The following is a 15,668-nucleotide window of genomic DNA, read 5'->3' on the forward strand; positions in this document are numbered from 1 at the left end:
GAGCCGTTATTTATTTTATTTCAAGGGAACCAGCTTTGGGCTTGAGCTTTAAATGGTTTCACTACGGGGTGTCGGAGGCATTTGAAAAGATGAATGCCCTGCCTCCCTCCAGACGTGCCAATTGATCATATGTACGGGGAGAGGCAGGCAGATAGAGATACGCAGGCAGTCTTCATCTTTAAAGACAATCTGGAGACTTGGGAACTGGGAAGGTAAAGTTAAAAGACGTATTTGAAGAAGAAGTATTGTCTCTCACACAGGGATGATTTGGGACGTCTGGGAGTGGTGAGAGGCTGCTGAACTGCTGACCTGTGTTTGGTGCTGCTCCTACTGCTGGGATTTTATGGTGGTGATCAGAGCAAGGCTTTCGTGGAGCTTCAGCACGCAGGGTCAAGTGTTCTTCAGGCAAAATGGACAAGATCAGGGAGAGGAGGATGCTCGCAAGTGAATTCATGTGAAACCTCAAAAGGTGAAGGCAAAGTACAGGCTCAGAGCTAGCACTTCAGAAGACACTGGCTTATTTTTCTTGATGGTGATTTGCAATGCCGCTGGCCACCATACCAGTCTCAAACTGGGTGCTGAAACCAGTGCACTTCATGTGGGCCAAGTTTAAGCTGGAAACTAGAAGGTTTTTCTTAGTTTCCAACCCAAATGACTGGAAATATTGTGAAGATAGCTTATGTCAGAGATTTTGTGGTCTGTGGGACTGGACCACAAGAATAGTTTTTTCTCCTCTGATATATTGGCTTCCAGTAGCATTCCCAGTGGCAATCAAAATAGGTAGAAAAGTGAAAAAATAAACACAGAAATCTCAGCTCAGAGAATTTGGAAGTGAAAAATCTATATACCTTTCTCCACACAAAAATGAATACATTTAAAATGGTTTATTTAAAAAGTAAGGATTAAGTACATTATACATGGTTGTGATTATACCAGTAGAACTGAAGCACAGTGGAAATAACACTTTAGAACTGCAGACAGAAATGTAACCTCAAGGGACGTGATATATTAGCCCTTGCGGATATGTGATCCATACAGAAAGAAAAGGAAATATAAAAATAGTTTATTGTTAGATGTATGGGCATATGAAGTGATTTCTTCTTTTACTCCTATTGTGTATGAGAAACTAGGAAAAGAGAGCTGACAATATACCTGAAACTTTGTTTCTTGGAAAGCCGAATCTGATCCAATAGCATTTTTTTTTTAGGTCTGTTGTTACAGTATGTTATAGGATAATACCAAAAGACCAATTGTTGTTAATGATATAATGATGATATCTGCAGGCCTTCTTGAGAAATGTGGCCTAATTTGTGTTCGATGCTGTCCAGGGAAACCAGAAAGATGTGGAAGAACAGATGATCTTTTTTTTGTACCTAACACTGAGTCGTTTCAAAGTCCGAGCACAATCTAATTCTGTTCAGATAGATCAGCCATGGAGCCACACACTGTTCACGGGCAGGAATGCTCCAAATTTTTCAGTTTTGTCAGAATCAAATTTTCCCACAGGAGAAGACTGCTTTTGGAGGATTTTTTTTTTTTACTGGAATTGTCAAATGAAACAACATTTTTTTGGCTTTGGTTGAACAAATTACTGTGCTGCAATTTGACCTAGACCATGAGTTTTAAATCACAGCCCCCATTCTCCCACAGCACAAAAGCTCTGGTCCCCGCTACCTCCCCGTGTCTTGGTTCCCTGTCCAGGCCCCATATTCAAGAGCATCCCATGAATATTTCCCTGCTCCAGCTCCATTTTCCAAAGGTGCCTGCTGGAGAAGAGGCAGATGCTCTGGCCTGGACCGAAGCAGGGAGTCATGCTCGGAGGGCTGCTGAAACCAGCCCTGCTCTGGGGGAGGAGGCTCTGGCAAAGAGGAACATCCCAAAATGCTCAGCAAGACTTTTTTTTTTTGCCGATGTGGTGTCAAAATACTCCACATGCCTCTGCAGGTCTGACCCAGGCTGTAGAAAAGCCTTGGACTTTGGCAGGAGTCAGATGGTTGGTTTTAAACACTGGAGAATGACGATTAAAGGAACAAAACCAACGTGCAAAGCAAACCTCACACTGTCAACTTCCAGTTCAATGTACATGAGTTTAGAAAAACAGCCTATATCTAACTAACTCCTGGTTTTAAAGGGAATGGTTTTATTCTTAATTACAGTAAACACGGATGAGGACTTATTTCTAACTATTAGTTTATTAACACAGTGGGAAACAAATAGTTCTGGGAAATTGCACTTGAAAAATACATCGACTATAATTAGATGTAAATTAATTAGCACTTAGTATGACACACTAATGAGACAGAAGGTTTTTTTTTCATTGCAAACTTCTACTTCTATCATAGCTAATCAAAGTATTTTAATATTACGAAGTCTCAAAAAGTAGGAAATAATTTATTGTTTGAAAGCATAAAGATTCTTGTAAAAAAAACCTTTCATCAAGAACTTTAATAATTTTAGAACTCTTTTATGTTGTCCTAGCCGAAAAGTAGGTAAAAAAGTTTTCTTGTCTGCCTCTGTTTGAATTTTTTTAAAAAGCTTGTGTAATACCTTTCTCCATAGTGTGTTGATACAGAAAGTAGCACAACATTTTCTACTTTTAAATCGTTCCCATCGCTCCATTTGCTTTAGCTCTCAGAGTTCAGAGGTTTGAAAAAGGATCCCAGCAGAGTTTTAACCTGAATGGAAACTCTAAATAAGCAGGGATGAAGGCTCCAACCCACGTCTGCCAAAATAATGATGTCGCTCTGTCAGGCTGAGGGCTAGGCAGAGCTTAACAGCAACTAGGGGAAGATTTCCACTTAAAATTAAGAACTGTGTCTTGGTTCTTGCAAGGAGAGAGGCTTAAGCAGGGTTTACCTGGCGGGGAGAGGGGGTTCACTTGGTTCTTGGGATGTTAAGGCAGCTCCTCCGAGATTTTCCTGGAGGACTTGGTTCCACTAGTTGAAAGCCTCATATCCAAAACACCACCGAGTCACTGACGCCGTGGCCATCGCAGGACAAACTAAGACGAAAGAGGTTTTTAACAGTTTGGCCAAGATCTCCCACAAACAGTGAGCCAAGCTTTCTAAATCATGATTTTTTTTTCTTGTCACCACTTCTCTAGTCTTCTGGTAGCAAAGATTTTCTGGGCAAAGATGACGGGTATATTCAAAGGAATCTACAGGAATTAGATGCTCCTCTCTCACTGCACCTAATTCATCCAAGGGGAATTGGGCACCTCATTCTCATATGGCTTGGTTGAGTGGGCACTAAAATCAACATGAATACTATTAAATTAAATTACCTTTGAGTCAGGCCCTTGAGCTTTAAGATTCCAAGCCTAAGTGTAAAAAATGAAAGCGAGGATTTAAAAGAAAAAAATATTTCAGACTTTTTTAGAAACATACAGAAGCAAAGGGTGCAAATTAGTTCCTCCCTTAGGTGATGCATAGAGTTTTCTGTGGGCTCTTTGCACGTAAGTAGATTCATCATTACAAAATAAATTAAATTAGGTCGAACCATCATTTCCATCTAAAAGCAACTATACCTTGCACCATGCGGCACTTATTCATAATAAAAAGAGTTTAATAAATATCTCATAAACGGTGATTATTTTTGTTCTATTTTAAAAAATACAAAGTTGTCATCCATTCTGTTAACACTCATTTCCCATTGCTGCAGGAAGTTTTGCTAGTCCAAATGTATTAGCTTCTCATTTTCTTATGCACATTGCTTAGATATCTTAGTTTCCAGTAGCGTTAGTGTTGCACTTGTGAAGCAGTAAGGAAAACAGGAATGCAGTCGCAGGGAACTGGCAGCTTCGCCTGCGCGGGCCACCCCGGCTCAGCTCTGCTTCTCGCTCTTGCTATAAGTAGTCTATAGGGGCTCCTGACAGACAGCACTCAGCACCTTGCCGGATCAGGCACTAGGGCTAGTCGAAATGAGAATTCAAGTTTTCTAAATGTTAGGCAAGAAATGATATTTGCAAATATGCTCAAGTCCCACCTACTTTAATCCTTCCCTTTCTAGGTGTTTCAAGATACACCCACCCTCTTGTCCCCCACCTGCATTGCCCCGAGGGACACCTTACACCCAGAAATGGGAGACCCCCCTTACCACCCCATCAGGGAGTCTGTAATGCTCAGTATGCGGGTGCTCTACGGTTTCAGTAGCACAGGTCAGTTTTAGAAAGTGTTGCCTTCAAAAATATTTTCTTTTTTCTTTTTTCTTTTTTTTTTTTTTTTTTTTGAAAGAGGCAAAGCTTATGCTGTGTCAAAGGAAAGTGGCTCACTTGATGAGTAGTTCGTATTCATCCTTGGGCTTGGTTATAAATTATATTTGCAAGTTTGTATTAAGGGATCTCAATATTAGAAAAAAAAGTCGTACAACAATTTTTCTGTAATCCTTTAAAACACACTGGTGGCAAGTCCTTTGCAGTTTCTCCAAGACTTTGTACACACTACAAAAGTGCAAGAACATGAACTGCCTTCATCTCGTGACACCAAGAACTGAAAGAAACAAACTCCTAATAGCTTCAAAAGAAGCTACGAGTGTGTAATATCTTTATGTTGGTCCAGAGGATCTCCACTTGCTACCTCAACACATGCCACAATTAAAGAGGTGAGAGGGTATTTTAACATCGCTCCTTCTCTTTCATGACAGATCCATTCTGTTTCAATATTTCTTCAAAAAGCGCAAGGAAGGAAGGTACTTCAAACAGGCGTCGTTCTCCTATTGACCATGTTGACATGGAGTCCTTCCTTAAATTCCTTCTGAAGGAAGTTGTGAACCTGCAGAAAACTGGCTTCTTGGTCTGCGTTGTAGCTGGCAGCTGTTGTAACCTTCAAAGGCTCTCTGGAAAGAGTGTACATGGAAATTTCATTCATGGGAATGGTGCTTGCTATCTTCATGCCAACCGGAGAAATGTCTCTAGATGGAGAAGGCTCTGTAGATCGAGAACTGGATCTGGACCTCCGTCTCCTGTACCTATAACTTGGCATCCTGGCATAAGGAGAACTGGAAGAAGTCTTAAGGAATTCCCTCTTGGTCTTAAACCTCAGCTCTTTGTTCTTCTCAATATAAATGTTCACAGCCAGAACACCTATGGTTTCAGCCACAATAAAAGACAAGGCTCCAAAATAAAAAGACCAACCATAGTTGTAATGGTTCTTTTTGTCCTCATCTCGCTTGTCACTGGGGTCACCTGCATTGCTTGATATGTAGACAATGATCCCTATGATATTACTTAGTCCTAGAGAGAGAAAAACATAAATCAGTGGTGTGGCTGGGAAGATAAAAGTCAAGCCATGTTACTTTCTGGACCTGAATGGTTCAAAGATTAAGACCAGGAAATTTTGTTACATTTATTTATGCTTTTATTTATCTCAAGATTTCATTTATTCTTGAAAAACAAAGAAGAGATCCACATCTGGGTCACATATGCTCGCACGGATTTCAAAATATTCAACAGAACTTGTTCCCATCTCTTCATTGCCACAGTGGGAAAGAAGTAGTATATGGGAGCTTGCTAATATTTTTACTGGGATTATAACATTCAGAATAATAATAAAAATACATTTTGAACTCAGGGCTATGGCTGTTCACCTTGATCAAGATAAGTTCTCTTCCACCTTGCTGAATTTTCATCTAAATGCAGCATGCTTAATCCGAGCTTCAGGGAAAGCTATTAACAATGTGGCTGACTCTCTCGGATGTTTCTAGTGTGAAAAATGGGCTCACCTATCATAGGTGAATTTTTTCTGCCATGTTATAAAAGAGAAGAAAGAGGCCCTGGATGTAAGAGATGCCCGATTCATCTAATGTTGAATAAATTTTAAATAGTCTAAAACCTGCTTGTTACTGACTTTAGCTTCCTTTTTTCAGGAAAACTAGATGCTTTTCTAGAATATACTTACTGTAGAGCTTCAAAACCACATTTTTGTCTTAAGAAATTTGCCTACTGTGATGTTGCTAGTGCCCTCAATCTAGGAAAAGGGGTACAGGGAGAGAACTGTCAACAAGCTTCTCCACAGTCCTTTTCAGTTTAAAAAGGCAGCATTTCTTAAGGACTCAATTTAAGGAGAACATACCTGCTGCAACAAAGAGAATCCCAGCACTGAGAATAATGTTGTTTTTGCTGTTGTAAATCCTTCCTGCTCCGACACAGAGTCCTCCCAGCAACAGCAATATTGTGCTTAGGATAGGGAACACACTGGAGGCACGGACAATGCCTGGAGGGGAGATAGACAGAAAACCAAGACAGACAGTAATCATTTCAGATGCCTCCTTGGGTGCAAGTCTGGAGATTATAAAGTCTCAAAACGCCTGGCTTTTGCTGGCATTATCACCGATTCTGCATTTCTGGGCACGTTTTGGGGAGCTGAGGCCATGGGTAGGTGGTCAGTGTGGCACAGACACTCTCAACTGAGCAGCTGAAATCTCTTGAGTTTTCTCCTAGAAAGTCCAGCATTATCGCCATTATCCGATGCCACCGCATACAGAACATTTCTGGCAAAGCATAAGGTAAGTGACAGTAAGACCCATCACCATGCAGGGAGCGGCAGTGAAAAATTCATGAGCTGGCTATGAACCCTACAATGTTTGGGGATGGCTTGAGCCGACGGATCCGTTCCTTGATACACGAGCAAGGCGAGCAAATTACAGCTCTTGAAGTCTGCAGCATTTGTGTTGCCAGCGAGCACAGCTAATAACCCCTTTTTCTTTTGTTGAATATTAAGAACATTGAAACCTTTCCGATTTCTAAGGAAGAAATTTTAACAAGTGTGTCTCAGATGTTTGTGTTTAGGTTCCTGACAGCTAAGTAGAGTCATTTAAAATTCTGTATGCTTCAGTCCATTCACCAGCTTGGGCTATAAAATCCCTGAAAAAAAAATTAAAACACCACTTCAAGCTAGCTTTCAAAGTCGGGTCACTACAAGACTAAGCAGCAAGAGAAAGGGAAGCGGCAGGGAGGGAACAAAAGGGCTGAGAAAAAATAAACAAGCACAAGTAGAGAGATGTCTGTATTGTAAAAACCAAAGGGGTAAAACCTGGTAGGTGTTCCTGAAAGGAAGAGCAAGGAACTGAGTTATATTGTTACAGAGAGAGGATTACTTTGAAGAAGCAGAGATAAGGTGCTGAATACAGGATTGCCCCAAAGCTGGGGACCGTGGAAAGGCAAAGGCGTGGAGGGGAGTCCTGGCAGCATGAGTGGGTGCCGGGGTGTGAGGGATGCCCAAGGCGAGTGGGGCTCAGAGGCTGCTGTCACAGAGGGGTCAAACCCCACAGCACATGGGGAGGACACGGGCACCCCGGGCTGAGTGCACGGAGGGGAGAAAACCGCCATCTGGCCCAGTCTGCTGATGCGGTGCCATTAGCGACGCGGTCCCTCCTGGGTGCCATCTTCCTGGCTGACACGCACAGCGAGCGGTGCCCGTTTCCCGAGGAGAGACGGCCAGATGTTACAGCTGATGCTTTCTCATTTTACTTTTGATGGCCGTGGTGTTCCCAATTTAGTGAATTGCTTCCTAACGATTCCCCTGGTAACTGGTGGCAAAACTTCCACTGACTGTAAGAGGGACAGGAGTGGGCCTTTATTAACAGCACTGCTTTTGTGTGCGCTGCAGAGCCCCCGGGGAGCCCCAGCCATGGGCCCAGCCCTCATTAGGATGGTGCAGACATAAAACAAAATAGACAGTCCCTGCCTGGGAAGCTTATGCCTGTATCGATCTGCAACAGCGAGAAAAGTACGTCTCCTACTAAAACCAGCAATGTCGCTGCACGTGTCCTTTACAGACGGGGCATTTTCTAACCGGATCTAAACCCAATTCAGTCGGATGCATTACTATTCAGACAGCGTCTTGCAATAATTGGCAAATCCAAGTCATGAGGGTGTAAGGTCTCTAATCAAAGCCCTCTGAGTGGTGTGAGCCTGTTCTGTTGTCCTGGGTGTATCCCCACGTGTGTGGTATGAAGTAACAGTGCTTTGACTTTGGGGTCAGTTTTTAGAGTCAATTAGAAAAAGATTCAATATCAGTCTCTGTGCTGCAGGACATGAAGGCACCCCAAATCACCGTGTCTGTTAGGGTCCTGGCAAAAGGTAGCATGGCCTTAAAATCTACTGTGGCCCACCCTTTCTGGTTGTTGTTTCCTATATTTTATGTTCATACTGTTTATAACGATTTAAATTAAATCCAAGAGCTTTCCTAAAATGCTTCAGTGATACCATCAGAAGGAACTTGCCAGACATGCCAAATGTAGGGGGTGGGTTGTTCTACTTGTAGTAATAATCTCCAGAGATAATTTTTCTATACTAGGTAATTAATGTGACGACAAACAAAACACACAGTGTTCTCTTCCTGCAAAACTCTACAGTATGTTTTTTCCTACAACGTGTACTTTTAGCTCTGAATTTTAAGAGGAAGCTCATAGGTACAATGTAGAATTTACATGTGGCTCCTGATACTGGTAATAAAATGACAGCACATCAAAAAACATTAAGGCAATCTGGTTTTTGCTTTCTCCCCTGCTTTTTTCTTTTCTTGTTTACTGTCCTGTCTGTTTGCATCGGCTGTTCTGCACCGCTATGCACTGTGACACCTCCTTCGGTGAAGTGCCGCAGCGTGCCGTGCTGCTCCTCCCCACGGGGCTGCGAGTCCCGGCGCTCTGCTCCTGCTTTTATTCTCCTCCGAAAGGCAGGAGCCAAGCAAACGGCTTTGAAAAGGGGATGCTATAGCGTGTGGGGAAGAAGTGTATGAAAGTGTAGACGTGCCCCTGAGGTGGGGTCCCCAGTCCCCCTCCTCATGGCTGCACTTCTGCACCACAGCAGAGCTGCGATGTCCTCACGCGCACAGTGAGGATGAGTACGGCTGAAATCCCCTCTTCTGCGAAGGGAGAGGTGCGTGTGTCTTCGTGCGATGCTGGATCGGAGCAGCTTGGTTTCTGTGTGCTGCAGAAACGCAGGAGAGGAGGGAAGCTGGAGCACATGTGTGCGGCTGGGCGATGCTGGCGGCAGCCTGGGGGACTGCGTGGGCTTTCTGGGCACGGCAGCGATACCGCTGCCACTCGCTGGGCTCCGCACAGACATGTGAAGGGGATTTTTTTAGACTCATAGATTGGTGTGTGTTGTCACAGGGAAGGTTCAATAGAAGGGGTCTTGTCTGAGCTGCTCTGCATGTGTTAGCTGTCACTGTCGCTGGCGTTCGCTTGGTTTTGCAGGGAGCAGCCTGAACGCTGACGGGCAAAATCCAAACCCCTGCTCCTAGCCACACCCCCGATCAAAGTCTCCTAAAATAGTAATTTTTTCACTGACTTCAATAAGGTTTTGAACGAGGGATTGATTCTACTAGCACCATGATGTTTACATTTATCTGAAGCCTATATTAGATTGGTCACTGTGAGGCAGGCTGAGACCCTGCATGCTGCTATTTAGGGTGCACAAGATGCACACAGCATTGGTGCCTTTGTCTAAACCAGGCAGGAAAAATAAGGGTTACCCCTAGCATGGCCCTCTGAGAAACTTGTGCCAGGAACTAGCTAAAAAGCATGGTGAATGATATAGAGACAGCAGATCGCAAAGGTGTTGCACAGAGGGCAAAAATGGGACGGAAGGTCGCATGTGTCCTTTGAAACAGGATGCAAATATCCTCTTGTCTTAGACAATGATTTGGTCCCTATTACATCTCCATATGAGCTCATCTCTTCTGGATTTAGACACCTAACCTTTCAATAATCTCTAAATCAACCGTATGCATTTTAAGTGGAGCTGCAGTTTTTCTTACAAAAGTTAAAGCCGAGGAGCCCTGTTACTTGTGCAGGGAGCAGCTGAAGACTGATTTTGCAGAAGACATAAAGGGTTGGACCAACTTGTTTTTAAGGTCTGTACTTAGTCACTTTTGACAACAGCTTTTAGGAACACCCGTCACAAGTACACTTACACACAATTTACCAATCTCATGTCTTGCTGTGAAGCTGTAGACTGTTTTTCCCACTTCTCCCTTTTCTCCAAATAAAAAAGGCATAATACGCTTTTATCAAGATGCTGCTTAATTCCTCTTTCCTTTACAGTCCTTTTACTAATGATTCTTTCCTAAAGCTGACTTGGCATCAATTTAACATTAGTTCCAAGGCTTTGTATGAAAGATAAATGCAGCTGTGCTCACACTCTGCTAGCCTGTCTTTGCCTGAGCACTGAAATCATGTCACCCAAGTGCTATGACTGATCTAAATTGACAAGAGTAAAGATGAAAAAAAATCTGGGTTTTCTGGTAAAGCATACTTTTCAGAGATTTTTTTTTTTTTCTTTCTTCTTGTCTTAGCAACTAGAAGTTGTTTCCCAGAAGCAAGCAGAAGGGCAGAGTGGTTCTCTAAGTGGTGTTTCAGGTAATTAATAGCAGTGTAATTGAGGAGCGTTTTGCCTTGCTGGGTGTATTAGCCAGCAGCGTCATTCATGGCTCCCTGAAGCTTTCCCAACACCTCGTGAACTGCAGTTTCTTTCTCTGGTAAAGGGCATTGCTTTCAGCTTGGCTGGTCAGCTCTTTTGTTCAAAAGGAATAACTAGGCAAGGCATCCTCTGGGGAAGGAGAAATCAAACTTTGCAGGATTCCTGAAGTTTCATGCTCAGGTTCCGAGACTTCCTATCTGCCGAGCGAATGGTCATCTGCAGGGGAGGAAACGATTGCCCGAATTTCAAGCACGGGGTTGGTGGATGAAATCACTTCTGTGGCGGATTGCACACCAGCACAGAGAAGCAATGGCTGGCTGGCCATGCAGGGAAGCCACAGCCCATGTTCATGCTGGGATTTTGCTGTTAGCGCAGAAATTTCAGCTTCCTTCCTACAATGCAGTAATTTCACTGCAGGGGGAGGTGGCTCAGCAGCTGCAAAGGATGGGGCTTGCATAAGGGTTGGGTTTAAGCATTAGGAAAAGCTCCCTAATGGGCTGGAACCCACTCCTCAAACCTGTTTTGATATGCTAATCAGATAAATACCCCCTCTGTAAAATATCCTTGCCAATCTGGGAATGATAGCTATAGATTTCATTTGAAAAATTCCCATATAATTTTTTGAGAATTAGCCCCACAATTCCACTGCCCGAAGGAAACCTTGAAATGGGGATCCCCGACGGTCACAGCTGTGTCGGCTGCAGTGTGAACTTGACATACATCACCACTGCTCTGTGCCACCCAGTTTGGGCCAGTCTCTTGCAGTGAATAAGACTTGGGCTGGACTCTACAGAAGAGAAACCCAGGAAAGTCTCTCTGGCTAAATCTGTTAATCCCACGTATTAGGTATCACTTTTTGACTTACGGAGAAGGTATTCTGAGCTGTCATGGTCATAGTCATTGTCTTCAGGGAAGTGGTTGATTCGGAAGCAATGTCCTTTGTAGATTCCTAAATGAAAACAAAGCAAAAATAACCCATAAGAAATAGAACCAGGTAAATGTGCTTCTGCCAGCTCTGCTTTATTTCCTTTTCCTCCCAGGTTGTATAATTACTCTCCTGTAGGTCACTGATTTTTTTTAATGACATCACGAAACTATCTCTAAGGTCATGAATTTTGGGCAGATTGAGCTGAAGCCTAGCTGAAGGAAGGGAGAGCCAGGACTCCTGGGCTCTTTTCTTCAGTCTGCACTAATACCGTTCTCTTGAGCTTTTTAATCTCTCTGTGCTTTACTTTATCAGTGCTGTGCTTATCTTACAAGCATACTGAGTTTGCAAAGCTGCTTTTTGTTCGTAGAGTGACTGTCACTGTGGGTCCCTGCTCTATGGCTGGGACTCCACAGCAAAGCCAAGTGCCAATCTAGTGCTCATCACCCCTCCTGTCTTGTCAGTGAAGTGCTGGCCTCCCTCACCAGAGCTGGTAAATGGTGAATTACTCTCTAGGCTTGGAAAACAAGTCCATAAATCTCATCCTGCTGCAATTTAAACCCGTATGTTCCCCTCAAGGTTGGCTCAGCTTTTAATGGCATATTTGTTTAGTTAACTGGGAGCCTGTGCAGTAAGTCAGGGCATGAGTGTGCACTCCTGATACCTGAAGGAACAACGCCAGAGTTGGCCGGATGAACCCCTCGCTCAACTGAACAAGAAGAGGTTCAGCACTGTCTATCCGGGTAAAGCTTTACATTAGTATTTTGTATTATTTTCTATCACAGTTATCATAGCCACATCCAGTCCTAGCTGCAGTTGGGTAGCTGAGACTGCCGTTGCACGGTGAGCTGCGCAGGGACCTCTCTCCAGAGAGCTCTCTGCAGGAGCGAAGCCCCGAGGTGCGATTCTGCCTTGGTGCTTTCATTATTCATTAACCAGCTCTTTCGTGCTCAGGAACATACATCACCCAGGATGAGTTATCCTCTGCACAGGAGTTTCGGTGCTTACAGCTTGAGCTGGCAGAAGGATTTAAAAACCATCAGTTAATACTACTTTAACAGAAGCACAGCTGCAGTCTGTAGGATATAAATGTGGATTTATTTCACCACCTATTACCAATGATTACAAAGATCTCAAAAGAATTACTAATCCGGAGGATTTCAATTGCACCCTCTGAGTGTCAACTGCAGGTTTGCTACTACAGTGCATTTAATTCTTCCAGTAAATGATGTATCTACTCTAATTGCAGTAACGGCTCAGGCTTTCTCTGCGCAGCACTTCAAAGGCTGTGAAGAAGAAGTAAGTGGCTCACGTCACATCTGGAAGTGACACACCTGTCCTGTCTGCCAGGGGGACAAGAGCACTTCAGCTGGGACCACTCCTGCTAAGCATGTTTGCCTGTGCATCCCTCTGTTTGCCATCAGCTGGGTTGCTGCTCCTGATGGCTCTCCAGCAAGGCAATCCAAAATTTAGATTTTAAAGATCCCAGTGCTTATTTTTATGGCAGTTCACGCAATGAAACTAAATCACTCCCAGCGTAAGAGCGCCTCTGAGACTGGATGGTCATTTCTTTGAGTCTCTTCATTATAGTGTGCCAGTTTAGAGGAAATACATTCAGAGTATGATTTTTATTCTCTCCTATTCATTAAGGAGAAAATCCAAATAATCTCACCCTAATTTCCTATGGAAATAGGCTTTTCAATGACTCTGTGTTTGTGTGTGTATAGGTGGGGCCATCTCTCAGTCTGTACGTACTTCTCCAACAACTTTTAAGGTAGTTGGTTGAATTTATCCAGAGCTGATAGAAACGTAGAAGTATCACAGGTACTCAAGCTCACACAACTTCCGTGAAGGAGAGAGCTCTGTCCACCAAAGGCTGCTTTGTGAACTTTGCACATTCACAGAGCATGGACATGGGCAACAGCCCAAATAAATGCCCCACTTCCAGAAACTCAGTTACGAGACAAGAAGTCTGCAAGACTGAAATGTCCCCCAAGCCTCTTGTGTTTGCAGCACGGATGGATTGATGGAGAGTTTTGGCCTCTGTAAAATGGCCTTACGTTATTAAACTTCTGAATGAAATGGGCCCCTCAGCAGAAGTGTCTCTTAGGCGGGGGCCATGAAGCCATCCCTTCCACCGTAGGGCTGAAATGCATCAGCAGGACAGGATGGGCTGCTAGTAGCAGTGTCTGGGCTTTTCCTCTTTTATGGTTGGAGACCTTCATTTCCTAGTGCTTGTATCTGGAGCCTTTCACATGAAAGAGTATTAGCAAGTCTAGCAGAGGTGAAAAAAGAGGATAATTAATCCCAAACAGAAAATTCTAGACAAGCTTGAGAGTTCCTTTCTATTTCCAGTTTTCAGGAATACTGAGATTGGTCATTCTGGCCAACTTTTTATAGAAATAGAAAATGACTCTGAAATTTGGACCTGTATCAAAGCCTGGGAATCCAAAATACTCTTCCCAATATTTTTGCATTAGTTCAGATCATAGATATTGGTTCAGGGTGCTCTCTAATGTCTATGGTATTTGATAGCTAATAACAGCAGCAGGCTGGATATATTTTTTCCATAAATTTAACAGGTGTCATATAACTCAGCAGCAGCTTATTAAACTCTCAGTGAGGCTTGAAGTTGCTATCAAGAACTCTGGTGAGGTATTGAGGGCTCTTTTAATCCACAGAGTATCAGAAACAAAGTCTTGCTAGGAAATGTAACAATATCTTTTTTTCATAATGATGGACTTTGAAAGTCAGATTTGGGAAAAATTAAAACTAGCTGGGTGGAAGCTACTGAAGCAGTGGTCAACTTTAAAAGCACAACAGCAGAGTCTGACTTGTGCTTAAACACAAAAAATAAAAACAAAACAAAACTGAGATTTGGTAAAATACCTGGCTCCATGCCCTTAGCATGTAAAGCAACGCAAAAGAACAAAAGCCATGAAACACGAGGTGGCAGAAAAGGAACCACCTCAATTAAATTCAGTAACAACTATTCTACAGCATCTGCACAAGGCCTGAACTCCTCGAAACTCCTCTCAAAGGCTTCACAGAGGATGCCTTGAAGAAATGTGTAGACAAACGTGGCCACTGGTCCACGCTCAGTAAGGCACACATGGGCTGTCTTCCACACCAGGATGTGATGTGGAAGAGAGATTTTTTTCTTTGCTTGCGTATGAGGATACAGTCCCTTATACACTTTGGAGAGGAAGATGGAATATTTAACTTCTAGTTCTGTACCCACTAGAGAGACATAAATAAACTGCAATCACTGCCTAACAGATACTAAAATATTGAGGAACTCTTCTGGATACCTCTTGAGAATACAATATAATATCCCACTGAGACGCTGTAAGTATTACTCCCTTCTTTGAATGATTACTGATATGTTTTAAATGATGTTTTTAAAAATACAAATATTACAATGCATTTTTTCCTCATAATAATAACTTTGTTCTGAATTTTGAGGTAGGACTTGAGGATCTGTGTTAATGATAATGAAGAGGCAAATTTTCTGAAGTGTTGCTTATAGTGTAAGAACTTTTTTTTTCCCATCGGTTGCAGTGTACTTAGCTGGCATTTAAAAACCAAAAATTGTTTCTGACTAGGTTTTACTCTGTGTTCAAGGGCTTCTCTGACAAGGTTAGTACTTCCCAGTCTCACTAAGTGTTGTTCAGATAACTATAATTAGAGTGTGATGTACTCAGATAATGTGATAAAGGAGGAACTGTAGTGCCTAAGTGAAGATTAAGCTTTGTTTTGGGGTTTGAGATCTCAAAGTACACAGAGTTTTCAACAGTAAATCAAACCAGTGATCCCAAATTCTGATGACATACTACCTTCTCCTTGCTCTTTCTCAAATAATCCTTTAATAATCCTGCCTGTACCATTGCAGAATTGTTCACTGGGGTTTTATTTTTTGATGACTGAGAGCAATGGTTAATGCTGTAGGATGCAAATGCTTATTATCTTTGTTTGTGGCCATGCATTACATGATCACGTTGTTGTTGGCCATACTATCAGCCATGTCTTTGAAACAGCCATTTCCCATAGTTAGTATTTATCAACGACAACATACCCTTCTGCCCTGGAAGTGTTTGCACAAATCAGCACTGGAAGATAGAGACAATATTTGTCAAGGCAGGCTGTACTTTTGTTTTCTCCCCCCACAATCCTGAAAATTATATACGACGAGATCTTTCCCTGACACTAGTGTTCTGTTGTAATTTAAAATTACAATTTAAAATGTTTCCACCACGCAAGACGCTAGCAGCTTTGCAGCAGAGGACCTTGTCTGTGGGGTATTTCTGTCAATAGCAATCTTTG

General features: G+C 42.8%; 1 protein-coding gene across 1 annotated transcript in view; it reads right to left on the bottom strand.

The window, feature by feature from the left end:
* Positions 1–869: 869 nt before the first annotated feature.
* The window catches only part of CACNG4 (calcium voltage-gated channel auxiliary subunit gamma 4), a 43,801-nt gene continuing 29,002 nt past the window's right edge, over positions 870–15,668 (bottom strand). Inside the window, exons 2-4 of the mRNA XM_074889372.1 lie at positions 11,286–11,369; positions 6,069–6,209; positions 870–5,230 (exon numbers count right to left, since the gene is read on the bottom strand). Of these exons, the coding sequence (XP_074745473.1) occupies positions 4,692–5,230; positions 6,069–6,209; positions 11,286–11,369 (764 nt within the window). The 3' untranslated portion in view covers positions 870–4,691. The remainder of the gene's footprint in view (positions 5,231–6,068; positions 6,210–11,285; positions 11,370–15,668) is intronic.

Source organism: Strix uralensis, chromosome 19, assembly GCF_047716275.1.
Source record: "Strix uralensis isolate ZFMK-TIS-50842 chromosome 19, bStrUra1, whole genome shotgun sequence".
Lineage (NCBI taxonomy): Eukaryota > Metazoa > Chordata > Aves > Strigiformes > Strigidae > Strix > Strix uralensis.